At 43.5% G+C, this 20,911-nt stretch overlaps 2 protein-coding genes across 6 annotated transcripts in view; both read left to right on the top strand.

The window, feature by feature from the left end:
• RAB3B (RAB3B, member RAS oncogene family) overlaps positions 1–12,157 on the top strand; it is a 130,951-nt gene extending 118,794 nt beyond the window's left edge. For all 5 annotated transcript variants that reach the window (XM_045026139.1, XM_045026138.1, XM_045026137.1 and 2 more), the window contains exons 5-6: positions 5,056–5,180; positions 11,756–12,157. In XM_045026139.1, coding sequence (XP_044882074.1) covers positions 5,056–5,180; positions 11,756–11,943 — 313 coding nt within the window. In that variant the 3' untranslated portion in view covers positions 11,944–12,157. The remainder of the gene's footprint in view (positions 1–5,055; positions 5,181–11,755) is intronic.
• A 6,421-nt stretch (positions 12,158–18,578) lies between these two features.
• Positions 18,579–20,911, top strand: part of NRDC (nardilysin convertase) — a 43,799-nt gene continuing 41,466 nt past the window's right edge. Inside the window, exon 1 of the mRNA XM_045028843.1 lies at positions 18,579–18,997. Within this exon, the coding sequence (XP_044884778.1) occupies positions 18,654–18,997 (344 nt within the window). The 5' untranslated portion in view covers positions 18,579–18,653. The remainder of the gene's footprint in view (positions 18,998–20,911) is intronic.

The raw sequence follows: 20,911 nt of genomic DNA, 5'->3' as shown, positions 1-20,911 counted from the left end.
ACCCCTACGCAGCCATGGTGGCTCTAACGCACGCAGACCCGGCCAGGAAAGACAGCAGCAACAGCTACTCTCCTCACAGTACCTGCCATTGCCACCCACTAGTTTAAAGTACAATTACATCTTTTTCAAAATGGTGCTTGGCTCACTGCGCAGGAGCACACGGTTGCGCTCCCTTCTAGGAGATGTACAGAATGTGTATTGAATCCCCAGGGTGTAGGTTCTAGGGGATGTATGTTCAAATTATCCAACTACAAAGAAGTGTCATCAGAGCAGAATCCTTTGTTTCTTCAGGTAGGTCTAAAATTGTTTTGAGAACTGAGCCTGGTCTACGCTACAGAGTTAGGTCATCACAAGGCAGCTGACATGGACCAACTATGTAAGTATCTACACTAAAATTTACTTCCCGCCGTCATAACTCGCCTGCTACACCCACTTAATAACTTCACCGGAGGCTTAGAGTCAATATCAATGTAGTTAGGTTGACACAGTGTTAGTGTAGATACTGTGTTGCTTACATCAACTGTTGCTGGCTTTCAGAAGCTGACTCACAATGCCCCACACTGACAGATGAATAGGTGCAAGCACTCCTGGTGAGTACGTGCACCACGGACACAAGGAGCAAAGTGTAGAAAAACAATGTACACCTCTACCCCAATATAATGCGGTCCTATATAATGTGAATTCGGATATAATGCGGTAAAGCAGCGCTCTGGGGGATAAGGCTGCTTTACCTCGTTATATCCGAATTCGTCTGACCGTAAGCGGTTCCTCTGCACCTGTGTTACTTGCTGCGGCCCTTCCCAGGGTTCCCCCCATGCCAACTCACCTCTGTTCCGCCTCCTCCCATGAGCGCGCCACAGCTCTGCTTTTCCCCACTCCCTCCCAGGCTTGCCGCACCAATTAGCTGTTTGGCACGGCAAGCCTGGGAGGGAGGGAGGGAGGAGAAGCGGAGCTGAGCGGCGTGCTCCTGGGAGGAGGCGGAGGTGAGTTGGGGCAGGGGAGCCGCAGCAAATAAGGGGGAGGGCGCAAAGGAACCGCTCCCCGCCCTAGCTCACCTCCGCTCCGCCGCCGCCTCCTCCCAGGAGTACGCCGCTCAGCTCAGCTTCTCCTCCCTCCCTCCCAGGCTTGCCGTGCCAAACAGCTGATTGGCGCGGCAAGCCTGGGAGCAAGGGGGAGGAGCGGAGCTGCGGCGTGCTCATGGGAGGAGGCAGAATGGAGGTGAGCTGAGGCGGGGCCTGAGAAGGGCCGCAGCAAGTAACGGGGGGTGCAGAGGAACTGCTCCCTGCTCCAGCTCATCTCCGCCTCCTCCCCTGAGCACGCTGCCGCCACTCCGCTTCTTCCCCCCCCCCCAGGCTTGACAGGCCAAACAGCTGATTGGCGCGGCAAGCCTGGAAGGGAGGGAGAAGCAGAGCGGTGGCGGCGCGCTCAGAGGGGAGGCAGAGCGGAGATGAGCTGGGGCGTGAAGCAGTTCGTCTCCCTGCCCCGATGTAACGCGGTCTCACCTATAACACAGTGAGAATTTTCAGCTCCCGATTACCGCGTTGTATCGGGGTAAAGGTGTAATTACTGCAGTGGCTGAATGCTGATGTAAGTTAGGTCGACTTAATTTTGTAGTGTATACGTGGCCTCACTCTACTCATAGGTGAACTCGTCAGACATTAACGGGATCCTGGCCACCACTTTGAGGGAGGGATACAGTCTGCACGATTCAGCAATAATTCTATTTGCTAGCAGTTCCTGGAGATTATATTGTACATCCTTTATCTCGGATACAGCAATTTTCCGAGAATTCTTCTGAAAAAGTTGTGGATCTTGTAATCGAATATTATAAGGTTTGAGAATATTGCCTATCTTAGTACTATCAGCGAGATGCAAGAACAAGGCACTTGGGAAATTCCAGTAAGTCTCTCCCAAAGCGTCAGCCTGGCCATCCTATTAACTATTAATCATCCAATGAAAAAATATGTTGCTGGTAGGAATCAGCTGTACACACACAGAATACAAGAAAAAAGAGTTAAAATAAACTGCAACATAATAATAAATAAATAATAAAATAACCTGCATAATAAAAGAGGAAAAAAATCATGTTAGTAAAGAGCAAACATAAATCAAACCCCAGGTGTTAATTTCACCTTACAGGCTAGGAAATGTGTCTGCCTCAAAATACATCATTCTGAATAATTTTTGCATTTTTAAAAATCAGCCTGAACTCAAGGAAGGGCCTTTGTTTAGACTAATTTCCTCATCTACAAATCAAATGTGCTGTTTATTTATTTAAGGCAATTTGCACAATAAAATGAACCCCTGCTTAACAGATATTCATGGAATAATGTAATTGACATTTCTGTGGGAGAGAAGAGCGGGCTGTTTACAATTAACTTAAATTATCAAGAGTGAATCAGCATTGGGGGCTCTTTGTGAATCAGAAGCTGAAGGAATCAAGACCCATGTTGTTAAAGGGAGAGCAATTTAAGTAAACTAAATAGAAGTAAAAACTTGGGTAGAATCCTGGCTCTTTTTTGGCAAATGGATGAAAAAGTAATGTTTTTATGCTGGGGTTGGGTGAAACTTTGCTGAAGCTGTTGTGTGTACCAGATGCCCTTCATTCACAATAAATGTAAGACGTAATTAAGCGCCTTTATGGAATAGACAGCTGAAACAAGAGCCACCACCCAAAACACAGGCCACTTACAAGGCCAGTTAGGAATCTGAGCTATGTGAGAGAGGAGTTTTACTGGGGTCTGAATGCAAACACAGGGGACTCAATATTTTTTGTTGCAGCTGTGTGTGCACGTGCGTGCATGTTTAAGGATACGTGTACTCTGCGAATAAACTGTGTTCTTAAATCAGGTTAGTTAATCTGTGTTAACAGCGGCACTAACCTAAATTGAAAGCCAAATTGCCATGCCTTCTCTGCTAGGTTAACCTGAATTAGCTAATGTAGGTTACCTAACCTGACTTGAGAACGCAGTGTAGATGTACCCAAAGAGAAGCAAGAGAAACACTACAATGTACACAGAAGGCAACAAGGAAACCCCAGAGATAATCAGAGAAACACTTGTAGTGTGACTCTGAAAAAAGCTAGAGAGCTTTTGGGTAGAGTGCTGGCTAAAAAGAGGCTTGAAACTGTGAACAAAGAAATGGTCTCCTGCTATTTGATTCCTCCTGCATTCAGGGACAAAGGATTTAGTGTACATTTTTTGTAAATAAACAGGATTGCATCAAAGAAATACCTGACTTCGCCTCAGTTTCTCCTCCTAATGGAAACAATCCACAAGACCTCGAATGCTGGCTAACAACTCATGTCAAAAGAGGTAAAATTATTTTGGTTAGCCTGTATTCTGTGGGAGCTGCTGGATGCTCAATTCTTTTGAAAATCACAATTCTTCAGGTACATACGAATTTAGAAACCTGACATAAAGGATCTTCTCTCTCGCTCTCATTTTTTATTTTTTTTAATTCTTGGGTTGTTTATATGTGCATGCCACAACCACACTCCCAAGCCCCACCTGGAATGCACCTCTGCAGCTCAGTGGGTTGAGGGGCTGCAGAGAGTGAATTTCATTGATTTGGGGAGCTAAAATGAAGGCTCAGCATAACTTTCCCTTCTACGAGATTTGGGTTTTGGGACAATACACACACTGTCTAAAGCCAAGATTTGATCCATGAAATCTGACCACCATTAAACATCATCTTCCAACCCATAACTCTTAGTCTTGTTCCTACTCCTAAAATTTAGCTGTTGGGATTGCACGAGTGCATTTTCCATCAATGCACTCATTGAAAATCAAGGAAATTGAGTAGTTAAGCTCATATTAACATCCACGGCAATTTCAGCACATGCTTTACTGTATAAACTTCATAAAACATCACACTCCTAGACTCCTCAGCTCCACAACAAACTCCATTTCAATTCCACCACATACCAAGCCAGAAGGCACTTTAGATGTTTTAAATGTAGATATTCAGTCTAAATTTACTCAGTTACTACAGGTGGTCCCCTATGTACCACACTAAATAATTCCTCAGTCCTTGTAGTTGACCATCATCAGATACTTGCAGACTGTTATCATGTCTGCTCATTGCTGCATTAGACATCCCTTAGTCAAGCTATACATATGAGCTAATCTTTCACTAAATCCCATTTCCCCCCAATTTGATACATGTTTATCTTTGCTTCTTTTTTTTTTGTTTTTTTTACAGGTTTTTAGCCAGTATTTAGTCCACATGACAGCTTTCCTACTCTAGTCAAGATGATTCAGGTTTTCAGTATGAGTTCATGAAAAATCAGTTCAAATACTCTGCTAAAACCTTAAATATTGCATCTTCTGCATTCTCTTTTCTAACAAATTGTATAAAAATAAAATAATAGCAATCGCAAATTAAGCTTAATTTATTTGTCCAGAGGCATTGAATTTGTGATTCAGTTCTGGGTTATTTTTGTCGTATCTTGTACCGTATATTGTGATCCCTTCTGAATAGTAGTTTACATAGGGTGACCAGACAGCATATGTGAAAAATTGGGACAGGGAGTGGGGGGTAATAGGAGCCTATATATAAAAAAAAAAAGACTCAAAAATCGGGACTGTCCCTATAAAATGGGGACATCTGGTCACCCTAAGTTTACATCTATTATATATTCTTCTCTTTAGGGGGCAGAGCCTCAGTTGGTGTAAATGCAGTTCCACTGACTGATTTATACAAGCAGAAGTGGCCACAGAAATTGTGTTAATTTTCCTAAAATGTATAAAATGAAACTACTGAATTCATCTTTTTGTTCTGTTCCCACAATGTTTAAAATATTTAAAAAATGTGACTGGGAAACTTTATTGGTACATTAACTTTGTATACAAAGTATTCGGATAATAAAATAGAATCTATCATAATTCATATACTTTAAAATGTTGCATTGCTGCCTTATATATGTTTGGTAATTTACCTTTTAATCAACAGCTGATCTACAGTTGGAATTGGGTTTAATGTTTATAAGTATTTATTTCAATATTCTTTGGCACTACTGACAATACATTATCTATTTTCTCTGTCCTGCTATAGGGCCACTCAGATCAAGACCTATTCCTGGGATAATGCACAAGTCATTGTGGTTGGAAACAAGTGTGACATGGAGGATGAAAGAATCATTCCTCTGGAAAAGGGTAAACATCTGGCTGATCAGTTAGGTATGTGTTAAAGCTTTCCTTCTTTTCTCTTTATAATGTGTCCTTTTTTACTTGTACATGAAAAAGTTCTTCCAACAGCATAATATCAGTGCTGCAAAGATGATAATGGTCTAGTTAAATATTATATACCACTCCGCTGAGTAGTACAGTGTCATTTTCAGAATTTAAAGTTGCTTTTATACCCGATTTTTTTTTTTTTTGCAATTTATCAGAGATTATAAATTGTTCTTTAGAGTGGAGCAAAAAACCCAAGAATTCCTTAATGCCAGCTAGCAAGGGGGATATAGGAGTGTCCTGGTTCTGGTATGTACCTTAATGTTCACCAAAGAAGCTAATGTGAGGACTTAAATGAAAGCCAGGGTCACATTGGTCATTAATATCGTAGTGAACTGTATGTACAGATACTATATAAGGAATTATGTGTTTAAACGGCATATTGAAAATACGTTTTCAAGTCTGTATCAAGGCAGGGTTGACAGACATGTTTTCTCTCAGATAAGAAATGTTTATTCACCTGTTGAGAGATGTAAATTAAGCATTGCAAGCTAACACAATGGATATACATTTACATGCAAAGTCAACAGAGAGATGTGATGTCAACAGGGAAGAACATTCAGGAAAACAAACAAGGTGGGGGGAGGGGAAACGGTTATACTGTGTCAGAGTACAGACAGTGAACTTTGGGGATAGAAGTAGAAGGCAAAAATGATGCCCTCCCCCACCCCCATCCTGCACCTAGGAAGTAAACGTGCAATGCGTTTAGATTCATGAAAATGGGATCACAACCAGCCTTGGTTGCAGAGGACTTTGGCAGGGGTGAGGTAAACTTCTTTAGACAGCTGGTAAGCCTGTTAAGTTTAGTCTCTAGAAAGTGAATTATGATTTTGTTTTATGCCTAACCTTTTGTGTCCATTATCCTTACTCGCTATCTCTTGAATCTTTGATAATAATCTTATCTTTGCTTTTGCTACAAGCATATCTAAGTGTTGTGATATTAAGTGAGGTTCTGATCCTGAGTTGAATCATACAAGCTGGTGTGTACACTGTTCCCTTGGGGACAGCAGACATGGTGTTTCTGTGGGTGTTCAGTGGATAAGGGGCTGGACACTACAGGAGGATGCTGCAAAGGGTCTCTGGGACTGGGATGCACCTATTGTTAACCTGCAAGGCAAAATGAGGGCAAGCATGGCCCAGAGGAGAGTGCTTGGGTGGCTAACCGGCTGGTGATGTCAGGGAGCTGCCACCCAGCTAAGCACAAGCAAGTCTCCCTCATGCTGGAGACAGAGGGTAACAAGGGGATTCACCGTCCTGGGTACCCTGAGAACCATCACAGTTACTTACTGGGCTTCCTGCCCACATATAGAAGTAACATCACCCGATTGCTAGAAAAAAGGGAGCAGTTTCTTCTGGAAGAAGCTGAGTTTGGAATAAAGATTTTAGAATGAACACCAGCATGTAGGATATGCATCCCAATTTCTCATCTATTTAGTGTTGTTTCCTATATCTCTACTTAAGACAAAGAATGTAATATAGAAAGTTTCAGAGTAAATGCTACAAAGCATTATGGGTAAAATATACAAGAGGCAGTTACAGGAAGGCTCCAATTCTGCAAAGAGTAATCTGTGTGCTTAACTTGAAGCATGTGCATAGTCCTACTGAATTCAGTGGAACTACTTGCATGTTTAAGGTTAAGCATGTGTGCAAATCTTTGAAGAATCGGGTCTTGTGTGTGATGTTTTAACTACACCGCCATAGTCACATTAGGATTTCTACTGATTTGATAAATCTTGTTAAAATTGACTTCAATTAATGCTGTTTCCCAGAGACCCTTGTAGAAGGGGTTACTGTAAATATTTGTTCAGGTTTGCAGGAAAGAAAAGGTTCTTTGGGCACTTACAGGAATTGTCATAACCCCCGTTTTATTAAAATCTCCTACTGTACTCAATTCTCAAATCTGTAATGTTGGGTTCTATTATTAATTGGAGGATAGTACTCTATTGTTAAAAGCAGGGGACTGGAGCCCAATTGTATGTCTAGCTTTATCACTGGTTCAACGTGTGACCTTGAGGAAGTTGTGGACAAACCTCAGTTTACGGGTATTATTTATAATTTGCATTGTGGTAGGGGCTAGGAGCCCCAGTCCTGGAGCAGGAGTCCATTGCGCTAGGCCCTGTACAAACACAGAGCCCTGCCTCAAACAGCATACAACACTCACACTACTCGTATGCACGAAGCTAAGCATGGATATAATATCTCCAGGATAAGGGCCTTGGATTGTAAACTCTTTGGGAGAGGGATTGTATCTTAAATATGCTTGAACTGTATCTAGCACAATCAAGATTGGAGCCTTCGGGTTCTACATAATGCAAATAATAGCTTCCTTTTCCTATAATTCTAATTACTTTTTAGTAGTGGTCTGTTATTAGGGCTTCTGAATTTCACATCGATAAAATACCCCCGTTACAAAAAGAATGAAATTGGTATTTATCCAATAAACACCAGAAAAACTCTGGAAATAGTTACTTGCATCTAAGGGCTTGCCTACATAAGGCAGTAATATACACTACAAGAGTGTGATTTCTAAACAGCCCTACATTAAAGCACACTAGGGAACATTACAAAGAGATTACTCATTACAGTGTATACTAATATAATGAATAATATATTTACTATACTTTAACTCATGACAGTTTAATAAAAGAGAGAGCCCTGAAATCCCCTGATTGTGGACATCTACATAAAACTCAAAAATTGCTAAAAATAAACACTGAAAAACAGAAGCCCTATTAAGTACAGTACTAATGAAAAAAACAAATGCATGTTTAGTTTGCAAAAGATGTAATGGGTCCTCTTCTCACACACAAGTACCCAATATGCACCTGAAAATATAAACATTTGCAAAACAGATACCTAACTTGCATTCACAACTGCATGTTTTACACACTTTGCATGGGTGCTTGCATATTTTTCAAGAGTAATTTAGCTTTCAGTGATTGAATATTTGGACCCTAACGCCTAAACATATTACAACCAAATGTGAAGTTCTGTTTGAGCTACTATCCCATCTTCTATTTTTTTTTCTAAGATGTTTATCCGTTTGTTTTCATTACCAAAAAATTTCTGATATCTTGAGTCCAAATCCTTATGTCTGGAATATTTCAATGGGCGTCCTGTCTGCATGCATACATACTGCACATGTTGTCTCCATAACAACTGATTACATCAGTACAGAACTACTTTAATTAAGAATCCACACTTGCACCTCTTGACCTATCTCTGACCTTGTCAAAGGCACCAAGAAGAAATATATCCCCACTGGTAGAAGAAAGCAAAAGCTAATTATGTTTCTGGAAGCTCCTGGCACTTCCACTCTGCTCAAGCCTCATAATGTATGAAACATTGTCTATTTTAAAATATTTCAGATTTTATCAGGCTGCTTTTCTAAGGGCTGATGTGGCATTATGTACAACGTTATCTGAAATTACTTTGCGAGGGGAAAGAAGTTTGATTAATTGGTTATTGCCTGCTTAAACTGTTAGCTTTCATATTAATGCCTTCATGTAAAGGTTATGTCTATGAATGTTTCTCTAACCATTTATAGGAGCAATAAAATAATCTGAGATGATGTACTTGGTCAATGTCTGCTTGAGGTGAAGAGTCTGCATTGATTAACTTAATCAAGTTATCAGTTGGAGGCTCATCTTGTATCCTTGGCACTACCTTTGACTTCAGCCACGAACAGGAATATTGATGGAGCAGGCCTTTAATATTTTTAGGACAATAATTATTGATCCTACAGTACAAATATATTAAGGTTATAAGCTTTTGTGCGTCAGGACATGCCTGAAGTTAGGCCAAAAATTCCCTTGTGGGTGAGTTATGCCATAGGTGGTTACTTGGACCTTCCTCTGTATGCATCCATTCCTGACCACTGTTAAAAATTGAATACTGGTCCACATGTAATGGATCTGGTCCATTACAGCAGGGCCTATTCAGTAATAAGCAGAATTTTAATTAATATTTTCCCTTAACATCTGTGATGAAAACATTTAAATAGGTCTGGATGAAATATATCAAACTGCATCTCCTGGGCTGATTTCAACCCCAACCCAGGTGTGTATAATATGTATATGCATATTCCCCCATCATAGAAGCACCAAGTGTTATTGTCATGCTTATAAGCACACAGGATCTTTTTCAGGGGAAAAGGCAATACGATGTGTTTATTGAAGATACAACAATCAGCATATGCATTCAATCATACACACGCACACACTCACTCTGTCCCACCAGTCAATGTTATAGTTACCAGTCCAGAGTCCGGATCAATCCAGTGGCCAGCTAGGTTGATCACGGGTAGGTAGGAGCCGGATTCTGTCGATCGTGACACGATGCTCTGGGGAAGTCTTGGCAGGACAAACCCAAAGTTTCATGGCAAGGCAGCCTGCTTATATAGTGATTTTCCTTCATTGGGGCCAATGAGTTTTGTACCATCATGCTGTAATCAATTGTTTGATGAGTGCTTGTTTTCTTAAATTGTCCTCCTCAGTCTTTATCTTGTTCTTTCATTAAGTCTCTCAGGGAGTTACCCCAGGCTGGTTTTGATCACAGCTATCTTGTCCCCATTGATAGGTGCCTGTCTCATCTTTAGAGTCATCAATCTGCCCTCCTCTGACATCTCAATAGGGGCATGTTGCAATCTTCTGGCGCCCTTACATCTGTCCTCGGTTTCTCCCTAGAACATCTGGTTTGGTGATGGCCTTCACACTTATCTGAACACATACATTCCTCATTCATACACAACACAGAATTGATTTACACAAAACAATTGAACAGGAACATCAAATTGCAATGCAAGAGAAAACAATCATTGCATTCTTTTACTTATTTTAAAATACTAAACCTACAACAAAGTGGTGATGCTAAAAGGTCTGTTACTACCTTGAAATCAGCTGAGATATAGATTCTGGCTGATGCATCTTTACCAATGGCCCATTAGACCATTCCTTTCTGCTTTTAGAAAGGGTGGCTAGCAGAATATGGTCAAATCATACACCAGTACATTTAATACATAATTCATTTTAAATGATACAAAATACAAACATAAAATCCTACTATTATACTGTGAGAATTCTAGGCTGCAGGACAGTCCATGAAGATGGCTTAAAATTACCTTTGTCCCCTTTGTCTTTCCTGTTCTGTGCCTTTCAGGAATCAGCCCCCCAGTGACTATAAGTTAAACAAGCTGAGGTATCCTTGATGGTATCCTTGATGGCAGAAGTTTATTTATCTGGAGTCTCTTGTTTTTTGTTGACAGGTTATTATATTACTGTCACTAAGAACCAATTCTAAAAGTTGACCTCTTCAAATTGTCTAATGCAGGGGTTCTCAAACTTGGAGTTGGGAGCCCTCAGGGGGTTGCAAGGTTATTCCATGGCGGGGTTGCGAGCTGTCAGCCTCCACCCCAAACCCCGCTTTGCTTCCAGCATTTATAATGGTGTTAAATATGTTTAAAAGTGTTTTTAATTTATAAGGGGGGTTGCACTCAGAGGCTTGCTATGTGAAAGGGGTCACCAGTACAAAAGTTTGAGAACTACCGGTCTAATGATTCAAGTTGCATAGTTACAGCCAATGGCTTAGTGTCGGTATTGGCGCTGCTAGGTATTTTATCCTGTTAAAATTGAGGAACCTTTTAAAAAAAATGATTCTGAAGTGATAAAAGTGTTTAGAAACTTACTTGTTGTTTTACAGATTGAAACAATGAGACTTGGAGTGACAAAATGAAGGCAAACTAGTCCGTTAAATGGGCTTTTCTTTTCCTTGGTTTAGTAAGGGGACATGAGAGCTGATGTGCTACAAAAGCTCATGATACAAATCACCGTGGATTGTAATTTATTGCAAAGCAGATTATTTATATGGTAGTTTGACTTCTTGCTGTAGGCAATATAATAGTAGGAAGAACAGAAGTAACAACATAATTCTTGGAAATAATGATTAGTCTCCTAGACTTCTGGGAATGGAAAGATAAAGAATTGTAGGGGCTGACAGTGTTGGTTCAGTGCATTGATATTCTGCTCATGGCTGAGGCACTGGGCTGAAGTCTCACGCAAGAATTCAAATGAGTAATTAAGGAGGGCTAAGCACCTCGATTTGATCTAAGTGGGCAGGAAGGTTGGCCTGGGTGGTGTCATGGCTGACTGCTTCATGGGTGCAGGATGCCAAAGGTGTGCTAGAAAAAAAAAAGCAACCCTGGAATCATCAGTAACTTCACATAATTCCAAACTTAATTGTTCTCTGATCAGAAGGGAGCAATGCTTTAGGGGCCTACTCATCAGCCCTGCTTAGAAAGCTCTTCACCATGGTAGTATTAAGGGTTAGCCTCGCCCCTTAGACTCACTCAGCTGAGCCAGGACAGCTTCAATCTGCTTGGATGTCCTGTAATTCTGAAGTGTTTCTTGGCTACCAAATGAATACAAAAAAAGTTGTTGGTGTTTTAAACAGACCATTACACTTACTTCAAGCATTCTTTTTATAATCAGACTTATTTTTTTAATTTTTTTTTGCTTCCTTCACAGGTTTTGATTATTTTGATGCCAGTGCCAAAGAGAACATCAATGTGAGACAGGTCTTTGAGCGCCTAGTGGATATAATCTGTGAAAAGATGTCGGAGAGTATAGAGTCTGACCCGTCCAGAGGCAGTTCTGGGAAGAACATGCGGCTCACAGACAACCCACCCCCTTTGCAGCAGAACTGTTCCTGCTAGTGATTTTAATCTCTGTGAATCTCTCTCTCCCCTTCCCTGAACACACTTTATCTTGTCACATGTGATGATGTATTATCATATTGTCTAAAGGCTGAAGTTTCTGTTATAGTGGAAATGGACGTGGTTGTTAAATGTCCTGGAAAGTTTAATGTTAAATATATCTAATACACCTAATATTGTAAAACAAACAAAAAACCTAAATAAATATTGTAAGTGCACCTAGTGTTAATGGGTGAATTACATTGAAGTTTAAGAATTTTATAATATTCTAAATGTATTTTTAGATTATTCCCATAGAGAATGTTGCTTTGTTGTTATAGGCCCTTTTGCTGGGGAGAGAGCTCTATACCAACACGCAGCTCAACAACTGATAAAGAGCATTGAACATAAAAAAGATCAGAAAGGAAAAGATTTTTAAAAAGAAAAGAAGAAACCCAGACTCCCCCAACAAAATAGGAAAGTAAATCCTGTCTTTACATCCAAAAAACCCAGAACATCTCAAGACTTCAGGTAGGAGATGGCCATGCTCCTTGATGTAAAACTCTGCTGTTTTGTTTGATGCAGCAGGACTGGGTAGCAAGAAAGGACCCGTTTCTATTTAATACACTGGGGCCACCAAGAAAATCAAGAGAGTTGGGAGTTGAATTTTGTGCCATGCCTCTTCAGAGGTTTAGCATAAGAATCAGAGTCCAAGCAGGGAGAGGGTAAAAGTGGCTTTAAGCCACTTTTGCACTTCCCTAATTCTAGACTCATGCAGGGCCAAGCGTAGCACGTTTAACCTGGAATGCCACTATCTCAGACCAAATTATTAGGAACCAACATGTGAGTGTTTGTAACCAGTCTGTCATCTTGTTGTTCTTAAAATAAGTGATCTACCAGAACAACTGTAATATCTACTTTTATTTATTATTTATTTTGCCGTAGCACCTAGGAACCCCAGTCATGGACCACAACCCCATTGTGCTTGGAGCTGTACAGATACAGAACAAAAAGACAGTTCCTGCCTCAAAGAGCTTACAAGCTAAGTAGTAAAATCTACCTGCAAAAAGTCCTGAGTCCTGAGCTAGTAGTCAAGGTTCACTCCTATGATATATTTGTGGCCGCTTTGGTTATTAAAGGGAAAGATTAATTAATTTTGTTTTTTTATTAGAAAAATTACTTTTCTCTAGCATAATTAAATATAGATTTATAGGCAAACTTCAAAGGGACAAATAGTACAATGCTTTATACAACTTAACCAATCCTCCCGCAAGGAAACCTGTGGAAGGATAACACATGCACCCAAAACTAGATTTTAAGCCCAAGGGAAATGTCACAGAGCTTCTGACATACCTACCCCTCATGAGGAGGTGCTTGAACTCAGGCCTAAAAGAAAGAGGGCGTGGCACTCTTAGAAGTCAGCAGAAAACTGGGCAAAGTCCAGGTCGTCCCAAAAAGCGATCATCCCTTTTGCATGGCTTTCAAAGTCCCCATGCAAAATGGATTCATTTGGAACCATGCTGCTATTGGATCCCACTTTCATGCCTGTACAGTCCTTCCCTGTTCCCTTTTGAGTTGCCCTATGCACTGGAGGGAGTTACTGCAGCCAGCAATATCTAATGCATCAATTTCCATTGGAAACCAGCATGATAGTTTTTGGTTTGGGACCATCTCCAATTTTACCTAGCAAGAGCTTCTAACTAAATAAAACTTAAATATGCTTTCTAGGTAATGGGCCCAATCCTGCTCCCACTGAAATCAGTAGGAGTTTGGTTGCAGTCAGAACAGGAACCAGCACTCTTGTGACTATTAAATTATCAGAATGGTTCTGATTCTACAGTGATTGATTAAATAATGTTAGAAACATGGAGGAGAAACACCAAAGGCTGACATATGTGCATGTTTGGTTTTATGGAATGACAAGTCTATTTAACCATCAGACACAGATATAAGAACAGCCATACTGGGACAGGCCAAAGGTCCATCTAGCCCAGTATCCTGTCTTCAGACAGTGGCCAGTGCCAGGTGCCCCAGAGGGAATGAACAGAACAGGTAATCATCAAGTGATCCATCCCCTGTCACCCATTCCCAGATTCTGGCAAACAGAGGCTAGGGACACTTCAGAGTATGTTTTTTCATCCCTGCACATCTTGGCTAACAGCCATTGATGGACCTATCTTCCATGAACTTAGCTAGTTTTTTTTTTAACCCTGTTATAGTCTTGGCCTTCACAACATCCTCTGGCAAAGAGTTCCACAGGTTGACTGTGCATTGTGTGAAAAAATACTTCCTTTTGTTTGTTTTAAACCTGCTGCCTATTCATTTCATTTGGTGACCCCTAGTTCTTGTATAATGAGAGAGAGTAAATAACACTTCCTTATTTACTTTTGCCACACCATTCATGATTTTATAGATCTCTATCATATCCCCACTTAGTTGTCTCTTTTCCAAGCTGAAAAATCCCAGTCGTATTAATCTCTCCTCATATGGAAGCTGTTCCCTACCCCTAGTCATTTTTGTTGCCCTTTCCTGTACCTTTTCCAATTCCAATATATCTTTTTTGAGATGAGGCAACCAGATCTGCAAACAACTGCATGCATACAGTTCAGCTAAAATGATCAACATGGATCTTAAAAGCTAAGATGTTCCTCCTTTTAATCTTGATCAGCATAGCTGTTCTGCCTTGCAAATGAGAACTTCTCCTTTCAATTTGGTCAGCTGACTGAACAACTCTGTGGAGGGAAAGATATCAAGCTGTATGCAACCCTAAAATTAAATGGAAAAATCCAGCAGCAGGAGGGCCTGTAATGTGTATAACACCACAGTTACAATCCCCAGCCTGGTTTATATGTTACATGTATTTCTTGTTTTCACATTGTTCTTGGCTTTTTTAAAAATTTGTGCTAAAAGGTTGCACTTATGATGACATTATTTCTTCTAGTTTCAGACTTAAATATAAAGTCAAAAAAACTTCAGAGAAGAAGGAATTCATAAAAATAATGAAGGCTTAAAAATGGCGACAGTGAACAACAGATGACTGAGATCCTGAAAATCTGAAATATCAACATCCCATGGCCTGCTTCTTTCTGGGATGCAATTTTTACAATTTAGATATAGCATACCTTTAAACATTCAACATTTCTGGCACTAAGGTTATTATATCTATATGAGTACAATTCTGTGTGGATATATATGTAGTGGCCAGATTTGTAGCATGTGTATATATACACAAACATGTGGTGGGCTACTTTCACAGATCTCTCAAACTTTCTAGGCCAAATGTCTATTTGCTCATATAATTCTTTATCATAGGACCATAGGACTTGAAGGGACCATGAAAGGTCATCTAGTCCAGGCCCCTGCACTCATGGCAGGACTAAGTGTTATGCACACAGACTCAAATTTGAGAGTACAAATGGCATTTGTACATACAAATCAGTGATGTCAAATTAGCCTATTTTTTTTTTGCACACAAAATTGCAAATTTAGGCCAGAGTTGTGCAAGTTATTCTGTGCAAGTGGGTGTGGCATCTGTGTGAGACCCCCACTGAAGTCGGTGGGGTGCTGTGCAGGGATCTGTCCACTGCATTGTAACTAGCACGATTTAGGGCCTCCAGCTGCCTTTGAAAATGTGTCCTTCTGTCATACCTCAAATGCTTTTAATACAAAGGCTAGTAATTTTCTGGCATGGAAAACCAACTAGACTTAATATAGCTTCTATATCTATTGTGCTAGTGAATCAAAGCCTTGCTATAGTGTGTGTTTGGATACTGCTAATTCTTGCTCTCAAAAGTCCTCTCTCTAAAATAAATGCTCTCTTTTGTGGGGTATTTTTAATCTGGTGGTGAACATGCAATTTGTGCAGTGCTAGGAGTGTACATATTGTATCTATATTTATGAAGCTAACAAAATAAAAAGACATTATTTAGTCTCTGAACGTGGCCAGAGATTGCTTGAGTGTGAGCTATGTTATTTATCTCAACAAATAGTAAGGATGGAGTCATCTATCAGGGAAGAGGTGGTCTTTTTCTGAATTAAACTGAGCTGCTTGTGCCTTTTCTGCCAGATAATGTTCCCTGGGCTGCAGTTATCATTAGGAACCACTGTGAGGAAGGAGATGTTGTAGGCTGAATGGCAAAGCAAGCATTAACAGGGTAGCAGGTATAACATTTCAGTGGTGACAGGCAGGTTTTAGGATAACTTAACTAGTAACAAAAAAATATCTTGATGAAAGGGTTCAGAGCTGAGGGTGGTGGTGCTCAGCTGTGAAGTTAAAGGAAGAAGAGGGTCTCATACTGGGGAGGGTGGCTGTGCAGGGGCCAGGAGATGCATTTCTGAACTAGTGAGGGTTGGACTGGAAGGAGATGAGGGAGCTAGAGAGGTTCTGAGCTGAGAGGGGGATAGGCTGAATGCAGGGAAGAATGGAATCAATTGGTGCCTGAAGATGTGGGTGAAGTGGTGGTGTGTGTGGCAGGGTTGGTGGGAGATGGTAGGGGAAAGCTAGACAGCTGGGACAGAGGGGACTAGTAGAGCACAGTGACAGGTTTAGAGAGGAAAATACTGTTTTCTCCCATCCTACCATTTGAGTGAAGTGTCCATTTTCCTGGTAAAGATGGGGAGGCAGAGGGAAGAGATGCCTCTTTCTTTCCCATTTGCCCACCCACTTTCTTTATCCTCTCACTCTTAGCAGGGTCCTCATTATGACCCACCTGAATGGGAGGAGGCAGCTTGTGACATTCAGCCTCAGTTAATCTGGGCACCAGCCACCACTGTAGGGTGTCATGCTGTGACCTACTTTCTGGTAAAGGTCAGTACAACTGTAGTTGGCAGCTATTCATTGGCCAGTATGAAAGCACGTGATGGTCTCACACCAGCATTCACCGGACAAGTGTCCACCTCATCAGTTGCCCAAGGTGACAGTACTGAGAGAGGCCATGGATTGCCTGGGCACAGAGGCTGAACCACCCTCTCTCCCCATAGTAGGTTATGTCTCTTTAGCATCCCCTTGGCGAGAGGGTGGGCATGGCCTTCTGGCTGTGCTGTTCAGGGCCTCTGCCCCACAGGTGCCAACTCCGTGAGTGCTGCAAGGCTGGAGCACCCACAGAAAAAAAAAAATATGGGTGCTTAGCACCCACTGGCAACCAGCTTCCCTCTACTGATCAGTTCCTCCTCCTCCTCCCTCCCGCCTGCTGCCACCAGCTGTCCCCTGGCGTGCAGGAAGTGCTGGGAGGGAGGGAGAAGAGCGGGGACGGGGTGCACTTGGGGGAGGGAAGAGGTGGGGATGGGAAGGGACAGAGGTGGGAGCTTGGGGAAAGGGGTGGAGTGGGGGCAGGGCCTGGGGCTGAGCGCCCCCAGCAAACGAAAAAGCAGGTGCCTATGCTCTGCCCCATTACAGAAGGGTTAAAGTAGTCCAAACAAAAAGTCAATATTCTTGCATAGCCCACAAAAAGCAGAGTTCTAGGTCTTTGGGAAGCCAGAGAGAGAGAGAGAAAGTACCACCCTGTTTCCTTTCTGAGAGGGCCTGGGTGGCCAAGGCTCACAAGCCATTTTCCTGGTCATCAGCCCATGCTTCCAGGGGCAGGGGAGCTCTGAACTGCAGTCCCTGCACAGAGCAGGGATCTCACTTTTAAGGGCACTGTCCTGTTCATGCCTGACCAGCCTTGGTGCAAACTAGTAGATCCCTAGAAGTAGCTACCAAGTTTAGGGATGGGGGTGTGGGGTCTGTTTCCAGACCATCTCTACTGAAAGCTGAGGCGTAGGGAGAACTGCCTCAAGGTGCTCAATAGGTTTGGTAGCTGTGCAATGACTTTGCCACGCTGGATGCAGAGTCCTAAATGCACAGCTGTAGGCATGTGCCAGGGAGAGAATGAGCTCCAGGGAGCACGTGCTTCGGGGTCCATCTTCCGGCGGAATAAGGCAGAAAAACCCAAGGCCCTGCCCCAGCCCAGGGAAAATGAGCTGAGTCAACAAGGGAGGGGGCGGGGGCGTGGCCTCAGAGAAGGGGCGGGGCAGGGGCGGGGCCTCAGGGCAAGGATGCAAATAGGAAGTTCAGGCAACCTTAGACCTCCCGCCCCGCCGCATCCACGTGGTCTGTGCTGCCTCTAGCCCCACCCACAGGCCGGCGTTGGCAGGATCCTGCCGGGAGGCTCCCCACGTGACCCCGGGAGAGGCAGGGCGGGATCTCCGGACTGTGCACTTCCATACGCCCACCATCTCTCACACTAGCCAGGGTGGGGTCTTCCTCGCCAGCTGATTGGTCCAGCTAGAAGTGAGCGACGTTTCACAGAACCAATGGGAAGAGAAGCACCGTCTCCAAACCGGCTGTTGGAAGCATCCAACGCACGACCGGGGAGATCGGCTTAAGTAATCAGACCGAGCCCTGAAAGGAGGCGGCGGCGGGGACAAGCCGCGCTAATTCCCGCAGGGAGCCTGACACCCAGCTCTATCCTGCTCCCTTTTCCGCCGCTGGCTGGATTCCGCGCTTTGCCCCTTTCCGGCTCACTATGGTTTACCCCGTCCTTACGCCACAGACGTCCTTTCTGCCAATCAGAGGCGAGCTGGCCTGGCTGGGGCTACGATTGGCTCGTCCTGGCCATGTGATCTCGAAGTCGGGTGCTGATTGGCTGGAAGGGGGGAGGCCTCCGTGAGAATCGCTTTAGCTGCAGCGGCCGCTGGTGGTGGGAGTGAGGCCTGGTGCCGGGGAGGGGCGGAGCTCGGGGCGAGGCCGGTGGATGTGGAGGGCCCTGGGCGCCCTAGCGCGGAGGAGGCCGGGAACGAGAGTTGGTGCGGACCAGGCCTTCCGAGGCGCCGGCCACAGCCGCCCCGTGCGAGCCGCCCCGAGCCCGCCCCCGCCCCGCCAGCGGCCTCGGCGCGCCCCCGCCATGCCCGGCAGGAACAAGGCCTCGTGCAGCTGCCCGGACCTGCCTTCGGGGCAGCAGGTCGGGGAGGGCGGCCGGGACGCCCAGGGCCGCCTGTTGCAGGAGGAGTCTGAGGAGGACGGAGGGGACCGCGGGGCGAAGCCCAACTTGGGGGACCCGGACGTGGTCAAGTCCCCCAGTGACCCCAAGCAGTACAGGTGAGGGGGGGGCGGGAGCCTGCTGGAGACGGCGCGGGTCTCCGGCATCGGGGGAGCTGCCGGGGGGAACCGGGGGGCGGGGGCCGTGCCGCGCCGCGCGAGGAGATGCTGGGGCGTGGCTGAGCTGGGGGTTTGTGTGCACCTTGGGATGCATTTAGGGCTGACGTTTTAACCCATAACGATCACACGTGTTGCGGGTGGCTAGCGGGAGTCCAGAATCCAGAAGCTGGACTATAAGTCACAGCCGGTGATCATGACCGGTGGGATTCTGACTTTGACTTTTGAATTAATGGAGTTAGAAATGCTGCTTGCTGCTCCGGGGGGAGCTCTGGGGGACTCCAGGCGGGAAGGGGGCCCTCTTCCTTTGCTTTTAGCAAAGTTGTGTTTTGCTTGTTCCCCTCAGCTTTTTCTCCTGGTGAGATGGATATTTGAGGGCAAACGAGAGGAAAAAGTGCCCCGGGGAAAGGATACAAGATTGGCAGGATGCATGTAAGGGAGTGCAGACCTTGTTAGGGGGAAGGGGAAGAGAAGTGCCTTGGAGGAGCGAATCGGAGCCTGGGGGTGAGAACGTGATTAACAGTACTGGAGTGCATATGGGGAGGATACTAGGGGCTGGGTCCCTGAACAGTGCAGGGGTGATGTTAGCACTTTTAACATTTCCGGGGAGGAAAAGTGGCTGTGAGTTAAGAGGAATATAAGCAATGGATGTTTGGGGTGTGTAGCTTAAAGGGTCTCCAAGCAGTACAGGGTTCAGGTTGGGGGAAGGAGAGAGGTTGTGATGGGACATTTTAACGGTAGAGGGCTGGTGTTGCGGGGAGATCCAAGTCAATATCTTGTAAGCCTTATCTATTATACTGTGCTGCCATTATTTAATATTTGCAGGATTAAAAATATATGGCTAGGTCTAAACTAGAAACATTTGCTGATATAGCTTTACCAGTAAACTCTCTTAGCGTAGATACAGACTTAGACTGAAAAAAAAAAGTGCTTTTGGTAATATAACTTATATCAGTTTTCTATATGAAAGAGGTTATATGGGCAAAGGCACCTTTATGCAGTTGTAAGTGCTTCTACAGTAGGGATTTTGCAGGTATAAAAATGTTGCCCAAAAATCACTCCCTTGACTGCTTGCATCCGAAGAAGTGGGTATTCACCCACGAAAGCTCATGCTGCAAAACGTCTGTTAGTCTATAAGGTGCCACAGGATTCTTTGCTGCTTCTACAGAACCAGACTAACACGGCTACCCCTCTGATACTTGACCAACGTTGCTGAGCTGGCAAGTTTCTAATAAAGTTCTGGCTTTAATTTCCCAGTTTGCCAATGACACACTAAAAACTAGTTCTGTCAAGCAGGAGGGAAACCAGTCTGGGGAGTATGTGACCTAGCACCCATGTGCTTTAGGTCCTAAGTGAGCAAGGCACTTACCTAATTTTAAGCAGGGAGAGGGGAGGGGGAGAATTATTTTGTGTTTAAATATGCTGCGAATTCAACAAGTCAAGAAGGAGGTAGAGGCAGAATAATTCAGTGGGAGTAGCTAAACAAGATGGAAGTAAGTGGCCCATCTAATGGTGGGGCATGACATTTGTTTGTTGTGATGAGTAGCTTCCCTGGATCTGTTTATATGTATTTTTTTAAATATGCATGCACCTAACCATTTGAAGCATAATTTACCATCTAGTGTAGATACAATTTAACAATTTTTAAATTGTTAGCTAGCTGACACCCCTCTCGCTAGCAAACTTGATTTTAAAGGTGTTAATCTGCATTTTACACTAGGCAGTAAGTGGTGTTTCAAAGGGTGCTAGGTCCCTGACTTTTAAAAAAGCCCACCTCTCTTTCTAGTTTAGATAACACCTCGGGTACTAACAAAGTTAATTTTGTGGGGTGAGAGAAAAATGAAAGTGAATGCCTCA

The sequence above is a fragment of the Mauremys mutica genome, chromosome 8 (assembly GCF_020497125.1).
Source record: "Mauremys mutica isolate MM-2020 ecotype Southern chromosome 8, ASM2049712v1, whole genome shotgun sequence".
Taxonomy (NCBI): domain Eukaryota; kingdom Metazoa; phylum Chordata; order Testudines; family Geoemydidae; genus Mauremys; species Mauremys mutica.
The sequence above is the reverse complement of the archived record's forward strand: the minus strand, read 5'-3'. Positions and strand labels throughout refer to the sequence as shown.